Genomic DNA, 26,158 nt, shown 5'->3' on the forward strand with positions numbered 1-26,158 from the left:
TGAAACCCTCTTTTCAAAGGACACCCACATAACTTCAGAGGATCCTGGGTGCAGCAGAAGATCCCACTGCCCTAGCACAGGACAGTACTTCAGCAACTCCTGCAAACTTGTCAGTTTGCAGTGGGAGCTCCCTGCTTATCCTTGGGCATAGGCAGGGATTTGGGGATAAGATTTTCTTGCAGGAAAAGCTGTGGGGAAGCCCCACTTCAGAATAGAAAAAGAAAAACAAAGAGGAAAATCTTCCTGCTGTGCTGCAGCCTCGATGGGAACCAATCTATGCATACGGATCCCTATATTATTGAAGCCGATTATCGTTGACCACTTAAGAATAGAAACTGCGTGTCTCTTTTTTTACTCCAAACTGGAACCCAGACCAAACCTACTTGAGTCATTGCAGATCAAAGGATTACACAGCCAAGGAGCTCCCCTGCTGACGGGCACTGCTATCAGAGCAGGGGTTTTGCCCCAGATGCCCAAGATCCTCACACAATTGCATTTTGTTTTCTGGTGCAGGTAGTGCTGTGTAGCCACAGTCAGTCTTTCATCCCCATGAAACAGAGTTTAGAATTGTTCTAAAGCCGGCTTAAACACCTCTTGACAGGAAAGACAGCTCACCTTTCCTACAGGCTTATTCCAGCGGTCACTACATTAGGTGTCAAGTTTTTCAAACTGTACTATTTCTAACGTGGCTCAAAAGCAGTAAAATAAAGGCACTTCCACCCAGGCAGCCAGGTCACCAAAACACATCAGGCTCCCACTAAAAATGAACATTTTCCAATCTGAAATGCAACATTAAAAAAATAAACAAAATCGAAATGTACCACACAGCAGGGCACATCACAGAGCTCCTTTGAAAGCTGGCTTTCCTCTGGGGATTTATCAGGAGCCCAAATCTAGCTCGGCCCCATCCCCCAGGATTTTACATTTGTAATTACCACTGGAAATTTCACACCTAGGGCACAGCCTTAGAGCTGAGACCCAACTTTCCAATTACACTGCGGGAGCTGATAAAGTCACCAAGCTAGTAAATGCCAGAAATGTTAATAAATACCAGGCTGTCCTGTTAACCAGGTGGGGAGGAGCCCGTGAGCAGTGATGACAGCGGCTCCTCTGGGCTGGTGGCGGCTTCCCTGTGGCACTGACACTCACTGCCTTCGCTGCAGAAGGTGATACAGCTGCAGGGATCTCCTTCCAAACTCCTGGCTTGCATTAACATCTTCCTGCCAAGTCCTACAACCCGCCAAGCCAATCCACAGGATCCTGCCATGTTAATGTAGCACAGGTGACAGCCTTGGTTTATAATTATAACATAGCTGGTTTGCTTTTCATTTAATTCCTCAACAGAGCAGGACAAATTTTCTCCACTGACGTACTCTGCACGAGCTACATGGCAACGCGTTTTCCACAAACAAGTTTTGGGGTCCTGTCTTTACTTGCAGAGAGCTACTCCAGCCCTGCAACACGATCCCTTTCTACTGAAAAAGTGGCCATGAGAACCAAAACTCCACACCTAGGTTTAAGATGATAGCAACCGCTGATACTATCACTTATCATTCCAGGACTGGGCGAACTAACCATAATAAGAACTTACTGAAACTTAATAAAAGAAACAGAACTTGCCAAAGCATTTTTCTCCCCACACCTGCGCTGACATTCTCACGAGCACAAGGACTGAGTATGCTAAACTTCGCGATTATCATGCACAAGACTTCAGGGTTTCTTTTGACACAAAGACAGCCTTGATTCACTCGTAGCATTGTCATCTGCCACATCCTGCTTCACTCCGGCCCATCAAGGCAAACGGGAGCTGGGATCTCCTGCAAGGTGACCATTCCCAGGTGCAGAAGGAGCCCATCCGGTCCCACAACTTGCACCGGCTTCACACCCCAGTGGGACAGGGCTGGAAAATTTGCTTTAAATGCTCCACCGTCATCACCAAGTTGAACAACAGAGTTTCCTTACAATCACCACTTCAAGGCATTTAAAAGAGGTGGAAGGTAGGAGTGCCTAGGTGATCACTTATGATGTGAACTTGCTTTGTCCCTAGCATCCTGGGGCAGAATTAGGTTGGCTCCTCTTTTCTTCTCATGTGAAGCTGCCAGTGCCAAATCAAACGTATTGTCTATCTTAGGAAAGAGGAGATCAGAGAGAGTTGTCCTCTACTCACTGCTGATTCACACTTCTGCTTCGTACAGGGCCTGAGCACTTGCTCTGTGTTATTTTAGTCGTAACAATATGCTCCTAAGTGCTTTGTTTGAGGAAAACTCCCAACCTTCACTAGAGCTGAACAGTACTTTGCTATAATCTAGTGCAAAGCTGTGGATTCACATGAAAACTCTAGGAACTGTGAAAAATGAGGGGCAAATTCAGTGTGGGAAGAACAGGAGCAGAGGCTACTCTGAAGAAGGTTTGAAACGTATCTGCTCTTGCTTGTTTGTACAGCTCCACAGAGAAAAAGGTAAAACTGGTGATAAAATTTGTAATTTTAAAATATTAACATATATTCAGCTCATCCTTGCTGCAACTGAGTCTGGATGCACTGAGCAATGCCCAGTGCCACAGAACACCCAATGTTTTCACCAGGGCCTTCCAGCAAGAGGACAAGAACCACCTCAAAATTTTACAACTACAAATTAATGGCTTTTTAGACATTCTTCAAACAAAGAGCCATTAATCCAAGGAAAAGACACCTCTGTGTCAGCAGAGTTAAGCCACTCCCTTTAGAGCACACAGTATTTTGTAAAGTTATTTAGCATTTCATAGAGTATCTGGTGCATAGTTTAAAACATTTCCTGTACCTAAGCTCCACTCTGAACAAGATAATTGGCAGCACTATTTTTCAAGCCTGTCTACCTTCTCTGCAATGTGAGTAAACAGCTATGGGATGGTCTACTGCAAAGTCCCTCCTTACAATTGCAGGAGAATTCACTGCATTTTTATCTCTTTTGTTAGAGGAAATTGCAGTACCTTTACAGAGAGGCATTGCAATTTTTTTTAATTTTTTTTTTTTAAGTCAACACAGTGCATTCCACTGAAGGGAAAACTCACTTTCTGTGCTTTCAACACTGTGGTCTGCTTTCCTCTTTCAGTGTGATGTAAACACACAGATAATGGATTCCTGAAGCAGTGACCCTGAAAATGATAAAATCTGCCTTCTTTAGACTGCTAACTTAACCAGCAAAGAAAGAGGCGTGAGCCAGTATTCCCCCCCTCCCCGCCCCGTGCCACAAACTTACCTCGTTCTTTTTAAAGCAAGTACCGCAGCCTAAGATCTGACAGATGTCCAAGATAAAGCCTCTAACGTATTCCCTTGTGTGCAAGTTCGGAGCCTGGATTTTCCATGCCTTGCCTGAGGAATGTCTGTGTTGCCGGTGTTTAAGATGCTGTCATTTTATCTTATTATATCCAGTATGCAGCCATTACTGTGAGCCAGTTTACAAGATAAACAAAGTACTATGAATGAAAGATTTGTTTTTTCCTCCCTCCTTAAGCCAACAAATAGGAACATTCTTTGCACTAACCAGGCTCTTCCTCCCTCTCTGACAGGAACCACAGGACCACACTTGTGGCACAGACCAGAGTAAAATAAGAAACATGCACAGAAGGGCTGAACTTCACTGTACTCAGGCTGCTCTGGGATTATTTACGGAGTCACATGGATGTAGAGGAGGAGGAGGTTTGGTTTTGGTTAAGAATTCTTTTTTATTTTGAAACTGCAATGCTGGAGTTCATTCATCCCTGGGACATGCCTTACACAGAGAAACAGCAGAGCTTGTTTCACCCTGTCTGAGGCAGAGAGGTGCTGGGCACAATCCTCCTCCACTGCACTGCTAATAATCTGGGTTTCCAGCACAGGTCAGAGGCCTACCCTTTAGAGAGCACACGACCATTCCCCAAAAGAAACATCTGTTTTCTCACACAGATAGAGAATTTAATGGGAAGACACTGAAGGACGTTCTCCCTGCCTAAAAGTAGAGTAATACAAAATGAAGAAAACTGGGAATGAAGTACATGAATGCTTTCTCAGAGATCTTCTATAACATGAGCAAACTAATTTGTTTGGAAATTATGCAACTGTTCTTCATTTGAAGAAGTTAAGCCACCCGCCTTCACAGGAGGTACACAGGGAGCTAGAAAGGGCTCTTGCACTGCAAACTGCACCCAAACAACGCTAGGATTTTATGATTAATTTCCAGAGTTACGACTGTATTTTATTTAAGGATAAAATAAATAGAAAGACCACTTCCTCGCTCTCCCCCTTACTGTTCTAAGCAACTTGGTCTGGGTTAGTCCTCCTCTGTAATGCTGAGTGGCTCAGAGGCTGGACATGCATCTTAACACTGTGCAAGACTGAGGACACCTTCAGAGAGATAAAAGCCACACAGTATCTCTTAAAAGAACACAAAGCTTTTTCCTATAGCACCACTTTTGGCCTCTCTCATTAACACCTTGATGCAATGAGAACAAGCCCAGACTAACATGTTTACAGGGATCATATCATAGCAACACCTACAAAAAAACCAGCACAGACTTACCTTGTAACTGCTTGAATCTTCCTTCTAACTGATTATAGTTATACGGCACCTGAGTTGCATATCCTGGGGACAACGGCCCGGGCATATTGGCTGATTTTTGTAATTCCATTTACAGGTAACACAGGGATACGATGAACTGCAGCATAAAGGAACCACAGGTTTCTCTACCATACATCCAAGTAAATCCCAGCTTCCTCAGTAGTTTGGCTTCAGTTCTTAGAGAAAACGCTCTCACTGAGCCCTAAGTAAATAACAGCTTCAGTTCAAAATCCAGCAGTGTGGGTTGGCGGTAAGTTGTCTGTAACGGATTCAAACTTAGAGCACCATAAGGGATTTTTTTGGTGGGGGTTTTTTTTCCCCTCCCCTCCACTACAGGCAACTCTCAAGTGCTCGAATCTGGTTTCAAATGCTTGCCCGGCTCTGGCGAAACTAAATCAAATAAAAGCAAGCCTGCGACTCAGCCCAATGTAAAAGCAGCGTGGAGCCAGGCGCTGCCGTCCTTGCCAGCGCTTCCAGGAGCCGCGCACACCTCAGACCTTTCTGCTGGTTTGTAATATAATCAGCAGCCGCCCGGGTGTGGGCTGATGTCACTTGATTACCATACAGCACCGTGGAGGAAACGAAGGCTGTACCAAGGGCGAAGGGGCGGCGGAGCAGAGGAAGAGCGGGACGGCTCACGCAACGCTGGAGCAAGTTCTTCCGCTGGGCGCAGCCCGCGCTGGCCTGAGCCCCGAGAGGCAAGGTGGCAGCGGGGTCCCCAGCCCTCGGCTCCCAACGCGCCGCCGCGGCCACGGCAGACGGTGGTATCTTCCTGAGCAAAGCTGGTGGAATTACAATCTTTTGTTAAGAGCCTCATGTAACGGAAAAGTCTCAGATTACTATCACATGAAAAGGAGGGCACTTTCCTTTATTTATCTGCAAGACTGTTCACTTGAAAAAGTAACACGCACACAGCAGCACTCATTCAGTATTTAGCAACAGGCGAGGAGGGGACGCAGAAAGACGTACGTACACTCCAGCACACTGGGATCAAACGAAAGCTTTGTGAAAAGCTTCTTTAAACAGCCGATTCCTGTCGCTTCGTTTTATGTTACTTGTCGATACTGAGGATTTTGACATCTCCTATGTACGTGGCTCCTTGCCCATTTATCAGCGTGCTGGGTATTACTGCAAGATTAATGGTTGTCTGGGCTATGCGCTGGAGGGGGAGGGCTGTAACGTAAATAAAGATGCCTTGCCTCTGACTGGCACCTTAATACCCTGCTGTAACATAGACGTGCACAACAGCAGCAGCAGGGCTAGGTACTAGAAGTCAGTTCCTGCAGATGGTATTAGACAGAGGATGTCAGTTTTCCCTCAGGGGCACGAGCTCCTAGTCCTCCCTTACTCATAAGTGAAATTAAAAGGTCAATTCCACATTCATATTCTCAGTATGTAGCATCTGCCTGTTCATTTATAAAGTGCTGATAATGTTCACACAAATGTTTTCTCTTTTTTCTTTTCTTGCATTTCCAAATTCCTTTCCAATGGAATCCATGTTCTCTTCTCCTCCCACTCCGTCCCCTCATTAAACATTTCAAAATGTTGCCTTTGTTTTGATACTGTCGTTTCACAAGTTTTTAGTCATATAGTAATTTATGTCAGGACAATGTGTGTGGGAGAAGCTCGGTCCACTCCCACTGACTCGCTGCAGCCCTAGCTTTTGCTAGGCATAAGGTGGAAATTCAACCAACGCTCTGGGGAACAAATGGGCAAGAAGTCCAACCATGAAAACTGCTAATTTAGGGAGAAGCGATGGAAGTCAACACTTCCCAGCTGAAGCTGGGGTTTCCAAAAACGCATGGACTGTTGAAAATACCTGGCACATTGCTCCTGAGGTCATAAACACACTTAAAATGTTTATGGCTTTTAAGTATACTGTTTTAAACAACAACACAGCCCAAGCCCAGAGTTGCTTATTATATTGATATAGACAGGCTTTTACTAGCATATTTCAGTGAACCCTTTATATCAATATAGCTGTATTTACACAAGATTTTTTGGTACTACAGCAGACCTCAAGTAGAGCCTAAAACATTTTTGAAAGTTGGCCCTCAATCTTTTCAGCACTACCTACACTTGTGCCACTTAAGACTATTCAGCTGCCCAAGACAGACTTTACAGTGTCAGGGAAGAAAGTGTGACTGTCTGCAGGGGCAGCTAAAACGCCGCTGTACAGGGGACCGAGGTACTGCAGGCTTGTGCCCTAAAAGCGCCTTTGCAAGGCGAAAGGGGGATCTGAGGAAGCACCTGCACTTGTCGCTGCGGCAGGCAGGATGCTGCTCTCCAGACAACAATGTGCTGACGTGGCACTGCGAGTCCCCCGTCCCTGCTAAACCTTCCCCTGATAACCATGGTACAGCCAGCTGTCCCTCCAGCACGCAGGGACCCACGCGCTGCAGTTGTGGCCGTGGGATTTCCAGGCTGGGGTGGGAGGGAAGAAGGGCAACACAAAAATACCCCACAAAAGGCTCCAAAATTTACAGGAACAGAGCTCAGTAAACTGAGCCGTTAATATACAAATGCGAACTCCCCCAAAGCTCAAGGAGCACGTTTTACCCAGCACGCAAGCACAGGCTTATTTCCGTCACAAATTTTTTTCCGGCAGCTTTCTACCAACAGCACCTTTTGCCTGCGATGCCTGACCTACGTTATAATTAAACGAAACCCTTCCCCTCGAGAGCAGGCAGGCATCCAGGCCCTACCTGCAGGCATATCAGCTCATTACTGTCCCACCTTGAGCAAACAGGTGTTGCTATGTGAGCTCAGAAGGTAAAACTGAAGTCCAAGTGACTGACAGGAGAGCTGGAGCATTTTTATCATCGTGAAGGCCATAAATCAGGAGCCAGGAACTTTTCCCCAGCTGAAAGCTTTCCCAGCATCTTTGGCAGATGACACACTAATGCACGTGGCCATTATTAAAAATATTAAGAAGTAAACTATTACAAAAGCAGAACATTAAAAACTAAAAATAATCATTTGGCTTTAATCCATATAAAACACAGACTGGCCTTCTCCATCCTGTCATAAAACATTAACACCACATACATGAATTTACACTTCAGATTGTCCCCTGTGGGACAACTGAATCTGGTAAGCTTAAGATTCCCAAGAAATACTCAACAAAGGTTGGGGTTTGAGTTTTTTTGTCCATGTCCCCTCTCTGTCCCCCCCGATTCTGGCCTGCCCAGTAGCACTAAATGCTACCTTGAAAAGAGAAGGAACTGCAGCAGGTATGGAGCAGTGCAGGCTACACAGCAAGCAGGGGGAAAGCTAAAGGAAAAGGGAAGAATCTGTGTTTGAACGAAGCTTATTTTGTTCAAGGTTTGAAAAACAGAGACACAAGACCCTAACATGTTGTGGAGCACTCAGTGTGAAATTCTGACCTCATTTTAGCTGCCATCCAGGTTGGCACTTGGGCTGAACAACAGGTCCCCAAGCAACAGATGTGACAGACTTTGTTAATGATCATATCAGCTCCTCAGGATGGCCCTGATCGCCAGGCGCTGCTGACTCATCTGCCAAAGCATTACTGCTGCTTTGCTGGGCCTCGGCGTACATTTTGAAGGCTCCACTTCACAGGTTGGTGGCAATTCAGTAGAAAGAGCAAAGCGACACGGGGATCTGTCTGTATTTGTGAAACTCTACACCATATGTAGCAAGGCTTCTTAAAAAATGGGCATCCTGCCAGTTCCCATTTTGATCTGAGTCACATCAGTCCTAATACATTTATTTGCTGTCCACTCCAAATTAGTAAACCTGAGACCTGTTTACTGCTGCTATGTAGCAATGCATCAAATCAATCGCAAGGTTCTCGCATGCAAAGCCCTTTTTCATACCTGCTTTCTACTCATTTTCTCTTGTTTCTCTTTAATTGACTAGGCCCTTGACATTACTAATTAGGGTAGTATGTTATGGAGGTGAATTAACACTTTAAAGGCCATAGATAAGATAACTTTTAGCACTGGTCCAAGTGTAGCTTATCAAATCAACACAGCTTGGAATGTCCATGGTGTAATTCATCACTGATTACACTGTTTAGAGAAAAATAAGGGCCAAATCATATATTAAGTTTAGTATATCAGGGAGGGAGGGTTTTGTTGGGTTCCCCCCCCCTAAATTTTGTTCTCAGCTTTCTCCCATGGCTGTGAAATAACTTTTGTTTGCATTCTTTGAATTTTACCTCTCCCATAGTACTTGACTGGTAACGATGGCTTGCATTATTTGTGTACTTGTTAAGAGTTATTAAATAAAAACTCAAATGATTATCCACTTAACCATAATGCAAAGTGCGACTTAGTTGACACGATTACAGCTTTGCAAAGCCTCAAGGAGAACAAGAGGTTGATTACAGTAATATTATGAATGTACAAGTAACATCTGGAGGCAGGTGCTTACCCCAGAACAGAAAAGGATCTGTCCCAGGATCTGTCTTGACACGGTTCTGAAAACTGCTGCTGAAGTGAATGGGCTCCTACCACAAAGGAAAAAACTAGTGTTTCTAAGGAAAAAAACCGCATGTTAGATCTAGCAAAATTACCACTCAAATTCCTAATCATCAATGTTTCTAAGACTGAACAAAACTATCACTTTTCTCAGCCAAAAGAAGTCCCTTAAGAAAAATCTTAGCATAATCTCAAAAAAAGTATAGACAAAAGACCCTCTAAGAACTTCCTGGCCAAGGATCCAGTTCACAACTTTTGCAGAAAATAACTGGTAAGCGTGCAGCGTTAGTATTACTCACATGGCCTTCCTAGAATTGGAATAGCTAGAAATTCCCTGACAACCTCATCCATCCACAATCTACACTATCTTCCACCAACAAAGTCAACCAATATTGGCTGGCTTTACTGGGTCAACAACAAAGACAGTATGTGGGGTGGACACAGTGTTCAAAACAGGCCCACCCTCAAAATACATTCACTTAATGCATACATGAAAAGCCAAGAAAGCAATGCACAAAACGTTCCCTGGGTACCATAAAACAAATACATGCTTTGTACTGTTGTGTTCTGAAAGAAAGATGCGATTTTACAACTCCACGACAGACAATTATCTTCCTAATGGGAAGCAGAATGCACACCAGAGCTTACAATAGCTACAAATCTGGTTAATCATCACCCTTGTCTTTCCTCTATACTCTTATTTGCTTTTGTAAATTCTCTAGTTGGTGACTAACTAGAAAAAAATTACAAGATAAAAAGGATGATTTATTAATCTAAAATGCCACAGAAATCACATAACATTTGCTCTTCTCCCGAAAGAGGGTAAAGTTCTTACACATCCCCTCCGTGCCAGTTAAGAACTGAAAACTCCTAATCATGTTTGCCTTCCCTGACTTCTCTGTGATACCCCCGTCTCCACAGTAAAAACAGAATCTCTCCCTATATAGGCAATAGAGTAAGGGAAGATGGTTTTTGCTGTGGATTCTTCTAGAATGTAATAGGAAATAGTTATTTTTATCACATTTGACAATTTGCATAACATTAATCCTGAAGAGTTGGCTGTTTTCCCTCCAGTTTGTATCTAAGATGCTGGAACAGAGAGAGGAGCAGCCCACACACTAAGCAGAAATTAGCGTGCCAACTTAATTACCTCTTCTGCAGGTATTAGTGGGAACAGAACCATTCATCTTATAAACCCACCATTTCCTGCAATACTTAGCAACTGTCTCAGAAGAAGGTGAAATAAATACAAACAAAATGAGATCTTCTCTTAAGTAACATTTCTATTTCAGGAAATACTTCAATTTTTCTGTTTAAAGGGGATTTTAAGTCAGTGCCAAACACCAAGGCATTTGGTCCTCCAAGTCCCTTCCAGATATATTCTCTGTGACTCACGTGGGCTTGGGAGAGCCAACGCAATCAAAATGTAAGGGAAAGGGGCAGATTAAAAAGCAAGAGACAAGGATTTTTATTACAGAAGGGTCTGTTCACATGTTTTCCTTTTGCCATGTCCAGCCTGGCCTTCCAGCAGCTCCGTGCCGAGTCCCAGGCACAAACCAGCTTCGGGCTCAAGATGAACTTGTAGGTTGTACCATCTGAGACCAAAGGAGCACGAAACCTTTGGGAGTCTTTTCACAAATCAGGCCAGAATACCAACTTATTACTGAAACTGGGTCAGTTCCACCTGGTTTCGGGTTTCAGTTTACACAAGTCCCAGATTAACAGGAAAGTTGACATGACTTTTGTAACAGCGTGTCCTTGCTAACTGCAACAGTGGAACACTTGCCAGGAGAGCCCACAGAAGAGAGCTACGTGAGCCACTCGTGTTTGGAAGAAATCGTGCTTTGTGTTGGTCTGTATTCCAGTCCAAATGGGTTCTTCTGAACTGTACTGCTTCCCATACTCCGTGAACTCATCAAAGCAGGGAAGCCATGCCTGAAAAACTGTAACAACTACACTCACAGGTTTTGTTTGTGGCCCACAAAATGCACTTGGTTTGCTCCCCGACTTAGATGAATAACCCTTAAAAAGTCTATTAAAATCAAGCATGGTGCACAGGTACGCGCTTAACATACTCGCTTTCTGTGAAATTTTGGCATGAAAACACTTCCTGATTTTCATCCAGAAAATTATTTTTTATGGGTTTTAATGTGCTATTTTAGAAGCTGCAATTACTTTCATTGCCTCTCCCTCCCTCCTTTCCTCCTCTATCTGAATTGCATCTATGTTTATATGTAGGAGAGAGAGAGATTCCCACCCTCCTTTTTCTTTTCTTCCTTTTGCACTGTTCTTTTTTTCCAGTTTGCCCATGAACACAGAAGATGCACTGTTGCTACACCATAATCACTCAGGCATGAAAATTCAATCTCCTGCTACTCCTGAGCAAAATGGAAATTGGGTGAAAACAAGCAGAACACACTGATCTTTACAAATCTCCATAAGCCAGAGCATTTATTTCCCTTGCTTCACAAAGATCGAACAGAAAGCATATAAACTAGATTAATGTTCGCAAATACATCCCAATTGTGACCAGCCACATTCACACACGGTCAGTTTAGGGGAGAGGAATAAAAAAGTACCTCTCCATTTTGCCAGTTCCATAACCGGAGGAGCTCGAGCCCCTAAATTAGAAACCTTTGAAGTTAATTGGGCTCTCTACAGAATTTTAGATCCTCTTATACCTAAGCAACAAAGTTCCAGAAAAGCCGAGGTAGTACAGGCTTGCGCTGATCCTGTAGTTCATTCAAAATGAAAGAGAAGGAAAATGTTAGAAAAAATTGTTGGAAGTTTTGGGTTTTGGTTTTGTTTGTTTGTTTTTTGGGTTTTGGGGGGTTTTTTTAAAGAAAAAAACCATACTAGATGCAGAAACATGAGCTGAAAGCCTCATTTTAAAAGCCAACATAAGAGAGACATCTCTTTGTTTATTTTCAAAAAATCTTCTTTCATCAAATCTCACCCACAAAATTTCCCCATCTGGGAATTGCCCATCACTGCAAAAAAGCTTACTGATCAACTGGCAAGTACTAACTGTCTCAAACTCGTGAAGTTATTATTCCAGAGCAAACCATATTTCATTTTTATATAATGTATAGAATAAATATAATACATTATACACTTATATGTAAAAATACTGTCCATGTTTGACACCCATCTGCCTTAAAGGCTTAACAACATTTAAAGGAAGCAAAACTTCAAAAAAATCATCATACGACATACACATACAAAGCGGTTGGCAAAAAAACAGCAGTGTTTGCATTGCTCACTAGAAGAGTTCAAAACTTAGGAAAAAATGCCAGAAAATAAAAAAGTGGAACTTGGAAGTGGATTTTCATCATCCTCTCTACTTGTCTGGTCCTCATCCCTGTTCCTGTTCTTTTTGCCTCTTCCCCATCAAGGCAATTTGTCTCAAGGCAATCTGGGTTTCTATCTCTCCAGGATATTACCTCAAGATAAGAATCAAAGTTCTGATCTGAGAGAATGATTTCACCACTAATCTTTCCCCATTAGAAGAGCTCCAAGGTTAACAGAAATTAGTAAACATTTTTTAATCCCATATTGAATTTCGCTTTGCAGTATGCTCTGCTAGACATTATTTATACTTCAGGGAGTGCTTTCATGCAGTATCCAAGCAACAAATAGAAGGAAAAATGCAAGGCACATTGCAGATTTGGCTGAATAAATAAAATAAATACAGAAACATTGGTAGCTAGATGCTTAAAGACATGAGATGAGAACATTCTCTTCTGCATATGCATTTTTTGTGGAAAGACTTCTTTTAAATTATAGGCTCGTGACCAGGTTTTGAAATGCATCCACAGCCAACCTCATCCCAAATAAATGTCAAAAATTAAAAAAATAAAATTAATTGCCATTATTGGCACGTAGTTTCTATAAACAAGAAATCCTTTCCATTAAGACAACTCAGCAAAACATCTAAAAACAATCTCATTATTTCAATGAAAGGTCATTAATAGTTATCCCATGGTTTCTCTGTATTAAACTCCCCCAAAACATTGATTCCAACAGCAAAGAACGTTAGAGTCTTTTCAGTCTTCAGGTTTCCCGTAATGGGCCACTATGGGTCAGATTCCCAGCTGTGGTTTCCAGCATGGTCTCACAGAAGCCAAGGGAGAATGCCAATTTATACCAGCTGACAATCTGGCTGGTAGGTCTCCTCCTAAATCATCAACTTCAGCATGATTTTATCCCAGCTCTACGCTTGTGCCTGGCTTAGCTTTCACTAACTACATGGAGGGTATCTCGCAGCGAGTATTTCTGCTTTCCTTGAGCAGCTGGTGCAGCCAGCATGTTCTACTCCTCTTCACAAATCCTACCCTGTCTCTCCCTGCTGGGCTTGCCTGTCCCTGCTTCAGCTGATGCAGAACGGTGCATCTCACTCATCTCAGCGTTGCAGGCAGCCAAAAGCATGTCCCCTGGTGCTTTTACTCTTTCCTGATGCCATGGTGATGAATGGACGACGGAAACTCAAATAGACAGGGGAGAGCTGTGCTGCGCCAGTCTGGGCATTGAGGCATAGTTCTCACCTAAAATCAGTGCAAGTAAGGAAGCACACTATGAAAGTTAGTGCAGTGCCAATGTGTCTAATACCCAGGAACGATAAAGCAGATTTACCTGCTTTCAGGATTACCCTCATGGGTATTTCATTGGTAATATCCTAAAAGCAGATACACATATGCACACATGCCCACAGAGTCAGCATACATGTATCAGTTTTCCATCTTCTTCGTCTAGGTACAGATGGCTTTTTATATTTAATCACTTCTTAACTACAGTACAGAATTCTCTTGTACCTTATTTTGCTAAATTACTGAATTGCTGTCCAAGCATAGAGTCAGCCCTTGGTGAATAAGGATTGCTTTATGTCTGGAGTTCTCCACAAGAAACTACGAGAAGCAGATATGGTACCTGTATTCCAGTCCAGGAGCTTAATGCACAGGAATTCAAAGATCTAAAGATCGATCAGTACAGGCTCATTTGCTGCCAAGATGCTGGGCTCTCCTGTGTACCTGTCCAACTCAATATTGCTTAGTCTTGAAAGAATTGAGACACGTAAAATGATCGTAGCTGTCAGACTTTCCAGAGCGGGGCTGCCAGCAACTGCTCCTATCCTGCTCCCTCCCCAAAGAAGCAAAAAGCCTATTTTTCCAGCTCTGCTTGTCCTGCCTGAGCAATGTGTGCCAGATTACAGTTATTCACCAGGACGCAATCACGTTCATGCATCACTCTGTTACTAAGTAATCATAAATACTATCCATGAAGCAGACAAGCATGCATGATTCCAGAAAACTCCGAAGTTACATTCGGCAGAGTGTAACTTTTTTCAGAAGCTTGGCTCTATACTCAGGAAGCTACATTGGACCATGGATCTGGTATCTAATCAGACTACAAAGAATCTGACTTACCCCTCCACGTAGTTTGCATACTACTTGTTTGATTCTAAAGAGAGAGAGCAAACCCCCAAACTATGCATAACTGATACCAAAAATCATGTTACTATAGCAATGAGATACAAAGGACCTCTGTACCAAATTGCATTTTTGATGGGACATCATTGAATACAAGTTGCTCACATTTACTTGAAAGTTATTTTATGTACCACAGACATACAGTGACACTTCTTTTTGGGTCAGTCTACTGATGATCTTTAAAAATAAAAATGCTAAGAACAAAGTATTATTTATTGTCTGGTTTTTGCTATTTGCTTTAGAAACAGTTCTCCACCAGCAACTTTAAAAGCAAACACATAAATCAGCCGTGACAGACAGGCTAAGCTTTTTCTTGTTTTATGATAAGAGCACAGTGTTCATTAGTTAGTCACAGCCAACACTACAAGTGACACGCGTAAGTACAGCAGCTTCTCCGCTGCCGTGCTCTCTCCCTTGATGCCTGCATGACACAGAGCATGCAAAATGATACTCCTGTTTTCAACACCAGCCTCCTATAGATTCTGGTATGGTACTGCAGCTTAGAAACTGCAGCTGAGAAATGGTTCCAGAAGTAAAATTCAGAAGGAAAGCACTGGGTGAGGTCGACATTTGGAAAAGCTTTTGTTGAAATAATTCCATGAGCTTTTATCTGAGCAAAATAAGATTTTTCAAAATAAGCCCTTTCACGCTCACCTGCGTAAGTCTGCATTAGGCCTTTGGCTGCTAAACAAAAACATGGACTAATATCCAGCACTGCCACGCCACTGCTAAGAAGATGCATCTGCAGTTTCACTGCTGTAAGGTTTTTGTTTCTGCTTAGTGTCAAGTGAATCCTTCATGTGCCCTTCAAACTTGATTTACAAGCATCAATATACTGCTGAGTTCTCTTTCCTTAAGCACTTGCTGTTATTAAAATTAGTGCACTGATTTTCAAGTCCCAGATAGCTCAGGTACTGGATATTCAAGAAATGTACTGTAAGAGATTACTCTCAGTATGCTCTTTCAAAGCCAAGAATAAACCAAAGGTTTGTTCTCTTAAGCTCTAAATCATTGCGTTTTGTCCTTTTTTTTATTGACTTGAGACCTGAAACTTTATTCTGACCATACAGATTTTTTCTCTCTTTAGTGTATGTTCGGAGTAAAACAGTAGAAACTTTGCTATGAGAGCTATGCTAGACAGCAGGGAAAAACAGGTGCATGATACCTGAAGAGTACTACAAGCGGGACCTTTCTTTTCGCTTTTTTGGGGGGTTGTTCTGCTGACGTTTGGCACTGAAACTGCGGAGAGCTCAAATATTAGGGCCAAAAGGGCTAACTAGCCCCACATATGGCACCCAGCGCTTTCCCATTCCAAGTTTTCTCTATCTTTTTTATCCTTAAGAAACAGGTATTCCGCCATATTAAAAAGAAAAACTTTTCAATAGTATAACTTCAGTAACAATTTCAATGATTTTTCCCCTTTTGCTTCTGGGAGAATTTAAGTTACTGGCGTGAATTACAAGCCTAGTTTCTCTTTGTGCAATAAGGACAACTAAGGAAAGCTGCACAAGAAGTGCAGTCTCCTTACCTGTATTCCCTTGTAACGTTCATGAACAGTGATGTGCAACACTGACAAGTGTCGTGACCTGTGCACAGTCACTGGGGTGGAGCTGAAAGAGGAATGCACAGCTTCATCTGCCCTGCACTAAGAAGATATGTTCCTGTTACTTCATAAACTTTGAAACTATTTTTAATTCATCTGCCAGACAGGTGAGTCACAGACCTTCTAGTCACACAGGTGAACACAGAGGACAACAGGGCAAAACACAAATGAGCAGAAGAGCGAGTAACTTTAGCCAATCATTTTTTAATATTGAATTAGCTAACTGAAGAAATGGAAAGTTTTGGAGGTGACAATTCTCATACTACCTGAAAACAGCATCCGAGATGGCAAGCATGGTACATCTGAATGTCACAGTCCCAGACTGAGTGTGAAAAATTCTGCTGAGCAACTGAACTGTTTTTTAAGGCTTTCGTAAGAGCTCTACGCGCCAAGGCACTGCACAGCAAATCTTGTTAGCTAATGGTCCTTGGCAGACGAAATCCAACACCTGAGGATTTGTGAATGAAGAATTTTGCACAAACTCGATATCTTTTTGGCTTCTACGGAGCAGGTAAAATTACCTGGTCTTCCAGCAGGACCTTTCAAAGAACCACAGAGAACAAGGACAGGTGAAAGATGATTTCCTACAGTGGGATATCTTACTTTACGAAGTAGAGATCAGTTACCTTCTCATATCAGTTGCAGAGTGAGTTACTTCAACATGAATGGCAACCAATCTGGTTGCATATCCCTTCAAATCTGGATTCTGATTGAAAGCTGAGTTCACAGATGATTTATTTGTTTTAAACTGAAACAATCCTTTGCATTCTGGTTTTCACAGTATACTGACCACTTTAATATCATCAGTTATAGGCTGCTGTGCTGACCATAGTGCTTTTCTACTATTATTATATCATACCTGCTTTAACTGAGCTTTTCTCCAATACATTGTCTGTTCTGATCACAGATTATTCTGACCGCCATCTTCTGCTCTGCGCTTTAAATATTTAAACACCCTGCTGGAACATGGGGCCATTATGATTCTTTCTAGAACAGAGTATCAGACTCTGGCTACAGAACTCACTTCTTGCCTACTCACTCTTTACCTTTCTTTACCTTAAAGAAAATAAGCTTCATCTGAATTACAGTAAACTAGAATCAATACAAGACGGAAGCTTCACAGAAGAGGCACTTCACAACTTGTTGAAGAATGTGGACAGAAGATGCTTGCACCAACAGAAAGATTCACGTTGGCTATACAACCATTAGTCAGGCAGTGTAAAATGCCTACGGCTGTTCTACTTTTGAACGCAACAGCTTGCATCTCATAGATGGGGAATAAAGAACCAGTGCCTGGTCTGTTCATTTTGAAACCTTTTGTACTAGGACAAGGAGCTAATGATGCATTTCATAAACTGCAAGACGTTGAGAGCCTTTGGATTTATCTTGTCACTTCAACAAAAGGCAGACATACTGAAAGAGCTGGACATCCACAGGCAGTCTTTGGATACAATTAACCTAGGACCTCCAGAAAGAAAAATGCTGTTGTCAGAAGATGGCCAGTCTTGGAGATGTGGGAAGATGCTCGTGCCCGCAAAGAGCCAGTGCCCATCTAAGTCAGACTGGAGTGTTATTCAGTAAATCTGGGCCCTGCAGGTGGTGCACAACTACTTCTGCTTCAGAAAGCAGTGAAATTCACCCAGGAGAAAGGGATGGTGCAACAGACAGTCAAATTTATGGGTTTTAGAGTCCAGAAGAGCCTCCTGGTATCACCCCGTGTGGCTTTGTGTGCACTACCAGCCGCAGGCTTTCACACAGTGATTATCATGTCTGATCCTGTGACAAGCAGCTGAATTAGAGTACACCTTTCCAGAAAGAGTCTGTCTCGATTTAACGAGTACAATGACAGAGATTATTGCTATCCCAGCTCCAGGCTGCAGCTGTTAAAAACCTGGAAGTGCCTTTCTGGGCAGATGGAAGGGAAGATTACCCACCAGACAGCATATCCAAAAATATACGTTGAACGGTACCGGGAGTACCACGGCTTAGCCTTTAACGATAACCTTTGATTTGCAATACAAACCTCTCTTTGTTCCTCTCTCCCTGCATCATGATTAGGCTTTCAAGCAGTGCTGCAGCAGTGCAGTATGCTAAGCCAAGTTTTGTCAGCACACAGTATTCTCAACACTAACAGTAGAGAATTACAGGTATGAAACATTATCAAATTAAAATAACTATGAGTAATGCTTATTAAGAAAAAAATAAACACATCATACTCTGGGAAAATGTTTAAATATGCCTCTGAATAGAATCTTCAGCAAAATTATTTGCTTTGACATTGGTATTTGTTTTAGGCTACCTAAATAATTCAAGTACTTTCCTTACATTACTTCTCCTTGAAGTAAGAGTTTCATGTTTATTATTCATTACTCAGGTGGGGAGCTCTGCCTGCCATAAAAGTAAGTGGAACAACCAACTGCAGTAAAGGCTAGACGTGGGACCCAAATGCTGCTCATGAGTTTTGTACTAAAAGCACTTCCCACCCAAGGAATATAATATAACCTACCACCACTAATGTGGCAGGAGTAAAATACAGTTTCTTCCTCAAACAAGATCAAACTATAAAAAAACCCAAGTCAAGATTCTCCTTGTCTACCACCAATCTACCACCACAGATATCGGTCAGGCCGCTCCTGACCCCACCTAGCACAGCCCCCTTCCAGGTCAGGCATTTTAGCTGTAATTTCAAATGCACGCTGTGATGAGAACTGCTGTAGTTAACAGTCTTCTAAAGATAGCAAAATTTAACACACATCCTTTCTGTGAGCAGTTCCATTAAGTCGATACCATTGCTACCCTCAGTAAGGGTTATATGATCTGCTCTCTGCCCACCTGTGTGAACTATTTTATCTCCCTGTTGCTCAGCTCCAAACCTGATCCTGCCCTGTGCCTGACATGTAAAGGTGTTCTGCATCTAATGCACTCCCACAGCCGGCATCAAGAGGAGAAAGGGCACGCTGTGCTCCGGAGTCAGTCTCATCAGAATGGCAAATGAAAAAGATGATACCTTTGTCTCGGTACGGTTAATTTAATAAACCTGCTTCAACATGTTATAAAGTATTGGGTCTAAAACTGTCCTTGTAACTAAAATTTCACTAGCAGAATGCTCAGCATATTATGAGCTGTCTTCTGTGCTTACAGTATGTCCCACGCTACTGAGGCATTTTGTTCAGAGGTCAGGAATGTGGGCATGCTACCATAAGAGTCAGGAAATCATTTACAGAACGCATAAAAATTGCTTTGCAGGGCAATGCCTCAGAGCCAAGAGGACATGACATAATCTCCTTGCTGCATAAACAAATTTGGTTAATGTACAGCCTTTAATATGCAATAATCAAATCTTTTAAATAACAACAACAACAACCACCCAATCACATTTCATTTATCTGCTGATGACAAGTGTAATTCAGCAGAAGACAGCATGTATTTCAGAAGCTCTGCTTCTTCAGAAAAATTATAGTTTCAGCATTATTTACTACATGACAACTATCTCTACCTACCACATTCCTCCATTTCAGGACAGGTGAGATGTTTTGAACACCTCCAAATGACAATACTTTGAAGCAGAATTTTTGTTATCCTTCTGATTTTCTCCAAATCTGGAAACCAACATCATTGCCAATCACAGAAACCCAATCAAAGCAATATGAATACACAGCCAAAATGGTTAATATCTGATGAGACTTATGAGGTGGGAAACAGAGTCAAGTACAACCTTCTAATTAAAAAAATACATGGACAAAATCTCTGCTCTCCTGTGCTTACACCAAAGTAGTCTTCATAGTAAGTCTGAACAGCCAAGTGATTGCAAAATGTCAGATATGAGCACATCCTGCAAAGCAACATGGGACCATCATGTCCCACTAACGTCAATGGACGAAACATTCTCAAAAATTGTTCGGCCAAACTGCACCAGACCTCAGGAAAATTTCAGCTCTAGTTTACCGACAAGGTGGAGGCACCGAGACAGGCAGTATCCTGTACTATCACATGCATACAGCATCAGAGTTTTGCTCATGTGATCAGTGCTTACCAGCTAGGGCCTTGATGCGGGATCGTTCAAACAGTCGAGCAGAACTATTTTCGTTGTCCCAGTCATCGACATCCCAGCGGTTGTTGACATCGCTGTACTGCTGTTGGATTTCAATATTGTCATAATCTGTCGCTACTGTTGTCGTCATCCTGAGTCTTCTTAACCTATTCTCACCATCAGATTCTTCTTAAAAACCTCTGTAGAAGAAAAATACATAATAATAATTTAGACAATATACATATATTGGAAGAAAGTTCTAAAATTCAAGCTCAAGACTTCTGGTTTCAAAAATCAATTACTTTTACTCAAAGCCTGGGCACAAGCCCAAGACCAGGTTAGATACCAACCAGTCCTTCAAAAAGCAACTGAATGCTCCAAGTCTTCTTAAAAAATTAAATACTTCACAAAAGTAAGATTTCTAGCCAGTAGCTTTGCTGCATACACATATCCAGAACTGTCATGTTCAACTCCGCACAAAGTGGAACACGTATGAAGCGGTGCAGTAAGACACTTTCACAATTGTTATTTTCAAAAGCAGCCTGTCAGCTTTATAAATGCGTGAAAGTTGACTAAAGCATATGGAGACATGGATAACTCTGCTAAGAAAAATCTGAAGTGCAAAGAAGACCTCAAAACCTTTACAAAATGGTACACATTCTGATGAAAAAATGCAAGTGCCTAAAAAGTCATGTAAGCATTTGACTAGCAGAAGCTTTTTCACATAGATCTGAAGAAACATTTCTTTCTTCACATGCAAATGCTGACTTTGTGACTGGTCCTGGCAATTTATTTATGAACTAATCAAGATAAAAACAACTAACCGATGCATTGCTTTGAACTCTCCCTAGCAACAAAATGGTAGCCCACCAACGCAACTCTTTACATGAGGTTCTCCTCTTTCAGGCAGTCGCATACTGTTAGCATATTCGTACCGTTTTCTAATCGGAATTTGCATGTACTTATCAGTACTAAATATAAGACAGCCTAACACCTTCTCTAGGGGAAGAAGAGGGAGGTTATAAACGGCTGCTAAACTGGAGGCTGTGAAGCCTGCAGGAACAGCCGTTGGCCTGGGAGCACGGATCCAAAGCTCTCGCCACCACTGGGGGTGAAGTAGCGGCTGCATTGCATCCTCCATAACCCAGTCCCTCCCAAGTCAGTGCTCAGAGAGGCCCAAGGGCCCACCCTGAAGAGCAAACACACAATTCACCCTTCTAAAAATATAATAGTTATAAAAAACGCTGTTAAATATTTGGGGGGGGGAGACTAGGTTTTAACAGAAATGGTCATATTACACGAAGACTTCCAAGAGTATCTGAGGGAAATCTCTCCTTTTGTGGATCCGTCCGTTTGTTTCCTCCCGCTCTCGCTCCTCTGAGCTCTCAACCCCTGTGCTGTTTACAAACTAGGCAAGGGCTCACAGCCTGGAGCTCCTTCACAAATGCTGCACCTTTTATCTCGGTACCAGCTACAGAGGCAGGCCCGGCGCTTCCCTCCGAGAACGCAGCGACCCCAGCGCAGGCCGAGGCCCGCCTAGGCGGTTTCCAGTCCCTGAGCCGGCCGCAGCAGGTGAACGGCCGTTTCCTCCTACCACAGCCGACCTCCCGGGGGCAGCTGGCAGCGCAGGGCCCGCCTGTCACCGCCGCGTTACCAGCCGGCGGAGGGGGGACAAGCCCAGGGGCCCGGCGGAGCGGGCCGGCCCCGCCGCCTCAGCCCGCCATCCTCCCGCCTGAGCCGGCCCCCGGGTGCCACCTACCGACGCAGGGGAGCGGGGCAGGGCCCCTCGCCTCCCGCCACCCCTGTCCCGCCACAGCCCTGCGGCAGGGTGAACGACGGGTTTAGCAGGCCCGCATCCAGCCCACGAAACGTGGCTACCCGGCAGCTGACATAAATCCAGCTCACAGGGGAAAAACAACGTATTTACTATCGCTGCTCGCGCACTTAAGAAGCATCAATTTTCCAGACGGTCCCAGGATAAAGAGGCCGGGTTGATTTTCTCCTACTCCCCACCACAGATGAGAAGGTTCCTCATATTATGTCCTTGCAAAATAATCCCTTCGTTGTGCGGAGAAATGAGAAACGAGCCGCACTCGAGGCTGTTACATAAGAAGCTGTTACCGAAGCCTGTTTGTGAGCGATTCAACCTTCACAAAAGGTAGGAAGAAATCGCTTTAGTTATGGTAAACTGCCAACAGCCTGAAAGAATATGAAAAAAAACTTGCTCTGGGAAAGGTCTTTAAAATGATACTCCTTCACTGCACATGCCTAGGCTGACATTTTCCAGCAGGGAGCTCTGGGGATGGGTCCTTCCTCGGCCGGACAGATTCTGCCGCTACAAACAAACAAAAGGATGGAGCAAAGATGGGGAAAAGGATTAAGTCCCACCCAAAACATTTCTGCACAGCATTCACCACCTGATCCTCAGCTCGTATCAAGCCTGGACAAAAGCCTCCCGTTGATTCCTGTACACAGGCAGAAATCAGGGTTAATTCCAATTAAATCCATGGAGTAACCGTGGTATAAACGACAAGTGGAATCAGACTGTTCTACAGCATCAGTTGCAATCTTTTCAGTTTTCTGTATTCATCAGTGCCCAATGAAGAGGAGGAGATATGCCACTGGAAGAGCAGCAGCTCAAACTATAAAAATAAAAGCAGTGACCCTAAAAACGGGATGCAGCGACATGCTAATTCAGTATAGATGCTACGAGCCATCAGATTTCATTTCTTTCTGTATCATCCGTGTTTAGATGTACACATCATTGGATCCAGAATAAATTCAACTATAACTTGTGCTTTATCACTTCTCTTACCCTTCCTGAGCATCGCACAAGCAAAATCTATCCCAGATAAAGCTAAACTGAGCGTGAAATGGGCCTGTTACCCTACACCTACAGGGCTAGAAAACTTGCATCCTTCTTCTGATTCTGTAGAGATGCTGAAAATAAAAGCAGTGCCTCTTTCACTAGCTGACATCAAGCTCCCTTTTCTGGGATGCGGCTCAACAACACAGGGACAGCAGAGCCGGGTAGCAGACACACACTGCGGGGATAAAAATAAGTACCTTGCAGCAAAGCATTTCTGTGGTGAGGCGAGGATAAAACAATTCAATCCTAACTGAAATAAGCTGCGCCCTGCCTTCTTCCAAAGAAAGACCCAGCTACATAATGTGCAACCACCGCCTTAAGCCTGTGCTAGAAAACAATTTTTCTTAAGACTCCTGCTGCAGCTCTGGTCCAGCACAGCCCCCTGGTGCCTCCGGGAACAGGGAGGGAAGATAAACACGGGCTCCAGCAGAAACCTCCGGGCTTCTTACCACAGAAATGGAGGTCCTGCAGATGGGCCGAGCTACAGCAGCAAATCTTGTTTCTAAGTTATGGGTGTCCCTATTTGACAAACTGAAACACCAGCACTGTCTGCAACTGCCCAGAGAGTAACGGGGAAAAACATTTGAGAATTTTTCTGGAGCTCTTAATGTAGCCTAGTTCACTATTGATGACCTCAAGTGAGATCTGTCATCCATAAAATTAGCCCTGCACTTGAAAGACATAAGCTGAAAAACCTGTGTGTGAGTCTGTAACATACGCATGCATGTAACATACGTTTACATATTTACTTTAAGCCCAACATGTTACTTGCACTAACTGCTGCTCAATACCGTAATTTTATTTGGTCGGACCTCCCCTCCTCAATGATTTCAACAAGTACTTTGTGAGTACAGATTTGTTTTATTGACTGTGTAGTCAGCACAAAGCAGGAGACAGTCGTATTGTGTACCATTAGCTTACTGCAGCACTCTCCAATCATGCGCAAAGCACCCACTAACACTCTTGCAAGAAATCACTATAGAATATGTAGCACAAGCAGAAAGCACAGGGACAGAAGAAAGCCCGTGCTCCAGCAGGAACAACCTTTGTAATGTAAACATCCTGGCCTGGCTTTAAGCCGAAATACCAATCTAATAAAGGAACAATGTTTTCTGTGGAGAGCCAAATGTAACATGAATTTCAGCTGTCAACATCCTGAGCAGTCTTAATATAGAGGACTCCAAGCCGACCCATTCTCAGAAAACGATAGACACGAGCCTACTGATAACAAGACATTTCAGAAATGGCAAGTCCCGACTTCACTACCATTCACAATTCAGACACGGACTCTAAGTGGCCTTTATAAAGGGCTTCAAAACAGAGAAAACAGGCATTGGGATTTCTCAGCTAGTCCACATCATCCTGAACTTACATGCCAGCGCTGTGTACACCTGGGCCTTGGAGACATCAGCAGGCAATCACAGGGGTAAGCAAGCACACGGGTGAACTAATAAATAGCAGGCGACTGCTCCAGTCCCCAAAATACTCAGCACAGACCCGCCATGCTGGGCAAAGAAAGGTTTTGTAAATTTGAAAGCTTCTGTCTTCGTTGATAAAATATAACACTCTACTGCCTGCTGCAGTTGATACAATACTAGAAGAACTCATAAGACTAAAAAGATCAAACCATTTCATTTCAAAGCATTCTTTAAAATATATTGCATCATCTGAGTGCGGGAGGGTTGGCATTATCTTCAAAAAAGAAGAAATGGCTTGAAGAAAGAATCAGCTACCAGGAAGAGCATTTTCTCAGGCAATTTTCAAAGGCAATATCCAGGGGTCAGGCCTTTTGTATTTACTTTCATAAATAAACCAGATTCTGCTCTGTTTGTTTCTCAGATAATAGAAAATAAACAGTTTTATTCAGACCATCTGAAGAATTAACTAATTTTTTAAAAATTCATTGGCCTCTTTTAAATGAAATAATGTAATTCACTAAATAGGCTGACTATAATCACTAAAATTCTGCCATAACCACACATCTGGAATTACTTCCTAAGAAGTTACATTTATCTTAAGTAAACATTATTTTTTCAACAGTTACTATTCTTCCACAAAACATTCTAAGCTGTAGCTAGTTTCATGTTACTCTTACCATCTAAGGATTGTCAAGAGGTTTTTATGGTGTTATGATGGAAGAAAATATATTTTGAGCAGCAATCCCCAAATGATCTCATTACTTATGTAAATAGACTATTCCCTGGCTAACGTACAGTCCAACCTATTGCAGTTTTTCTGACAGTTAAGATAAATTGTATCTGACTGAATAGCTGAGAGGACTGAAAGTGGGATACAGACACTTCCATCTCTAGCTTACTAGACCACATGGTCCAGAGACAAGTATGAGCACAACCACTGTAATAAAGAGAATGGTCTCTCTCCATTTCCTACATATCAGATACGTACATCAAAGAAATCAAAATTACAAACCGCCTCCTTTCCGGTAGCTCTCTCTGAAACCAAGGCTGGATGAGCACAGAAATCAATTCAATTACCCTTTTTGCAGAACTTCCATCTCCGGATGCTTTCGCTCCCAGTCTGTACTGCTTTTCTCCTCCTGATGACTTGGACCAGGGTAATTAGTCCAGCTCTTTAGCAACAAATTCACTTTAGAGTAATTATTATTATATTATTATTAAAAGGAGGAAAATCTAGTTAAGGTGTAACCAAACTTTGCATTTATTCTGAGCAATATTCAGCTCCCTCCTAACAGAAGCACAATAGACATCCAATATTTTTTTAAAAAGTCATTTTAAACCCATATTTAAGCTGGAGAATGGAAATTCTTCTGAGCTCCCAGCATCCAGCCACATCTTGGCTCCCCATAAGGGTGAGATTCTCACTTTAGCTTCCACAGAAAGGAAACTGGCCTGATCACAGGTCAATAGGGACACCTTCAAGAAGCTCAAGGCTGTATGCAAATGACATACATATTCAAACACGCTCTCAAGTCAAATTCTGCAACTATTTAAAAAATATTAGTTAGAAACTCGGAGCTCTACAGAAAACCTGAATTGAAAAAGTGAAGTCCTGTGAGTAAAGCTTAGAAAGACTGGAAAATGTATGTCTCAATTCCACCCACTTCTTAGCCTGAAGTCTAAGGAGCTGGTTTCCAGCCTGTCTCCACACTCAGCCCAGAGACCATTGCTTT

General features: G+C 42.8%; 1 protein-coding gene across 4 annotated transcripts in view; it reads right to left on the reverse strand.

The window, feature by feature from the left end:
* SPTBN1 (spectrin beta, non-erythrocytic 1) overlaps nucleotides 1-26,158 on the reverse strand; it is a 135,850-nt gene that overhangs the window by 73,232 nt on the left and 36,460 nt on the right. For 3 of the 4 annotated variants that reach the window (XM_072857568.1, XM_072857566.1, XM_072857567.1), the window contains exon 2: nucleotides 20,142-20,338. In XM_072857568.1, coding sequence (XP_072713669.1) covers nucleotides 20,142-20,289 — 148 coding nt within the window. In that variant the 5' untranslated portion in view covers nucleotides 20,290-20,338. Of the gene's footprint in view, nucleotides 1-4,535; nucleotides 4,958-20,141; nucleotides 20,339-26,158 lie in introns of those variants that run through there. The other variant, XM_072857569.1, reaches the window with a different exon arrangement.

Source organism: Ciconia boyciana, chromosome 3 (genome assembly GCF_034638445.1).
Source record: "Ciconia boyciana chromosome 3, ASM3463844v1, whole genome shotgun sequence".
Classification (NCBI taxonomy): domain Eukaryota; kingdom Metazoa; phylum Chordata; class Aves; order Ciconiiformes; family Ciconiidae; genus Ciconia; species Ciconia boyciana.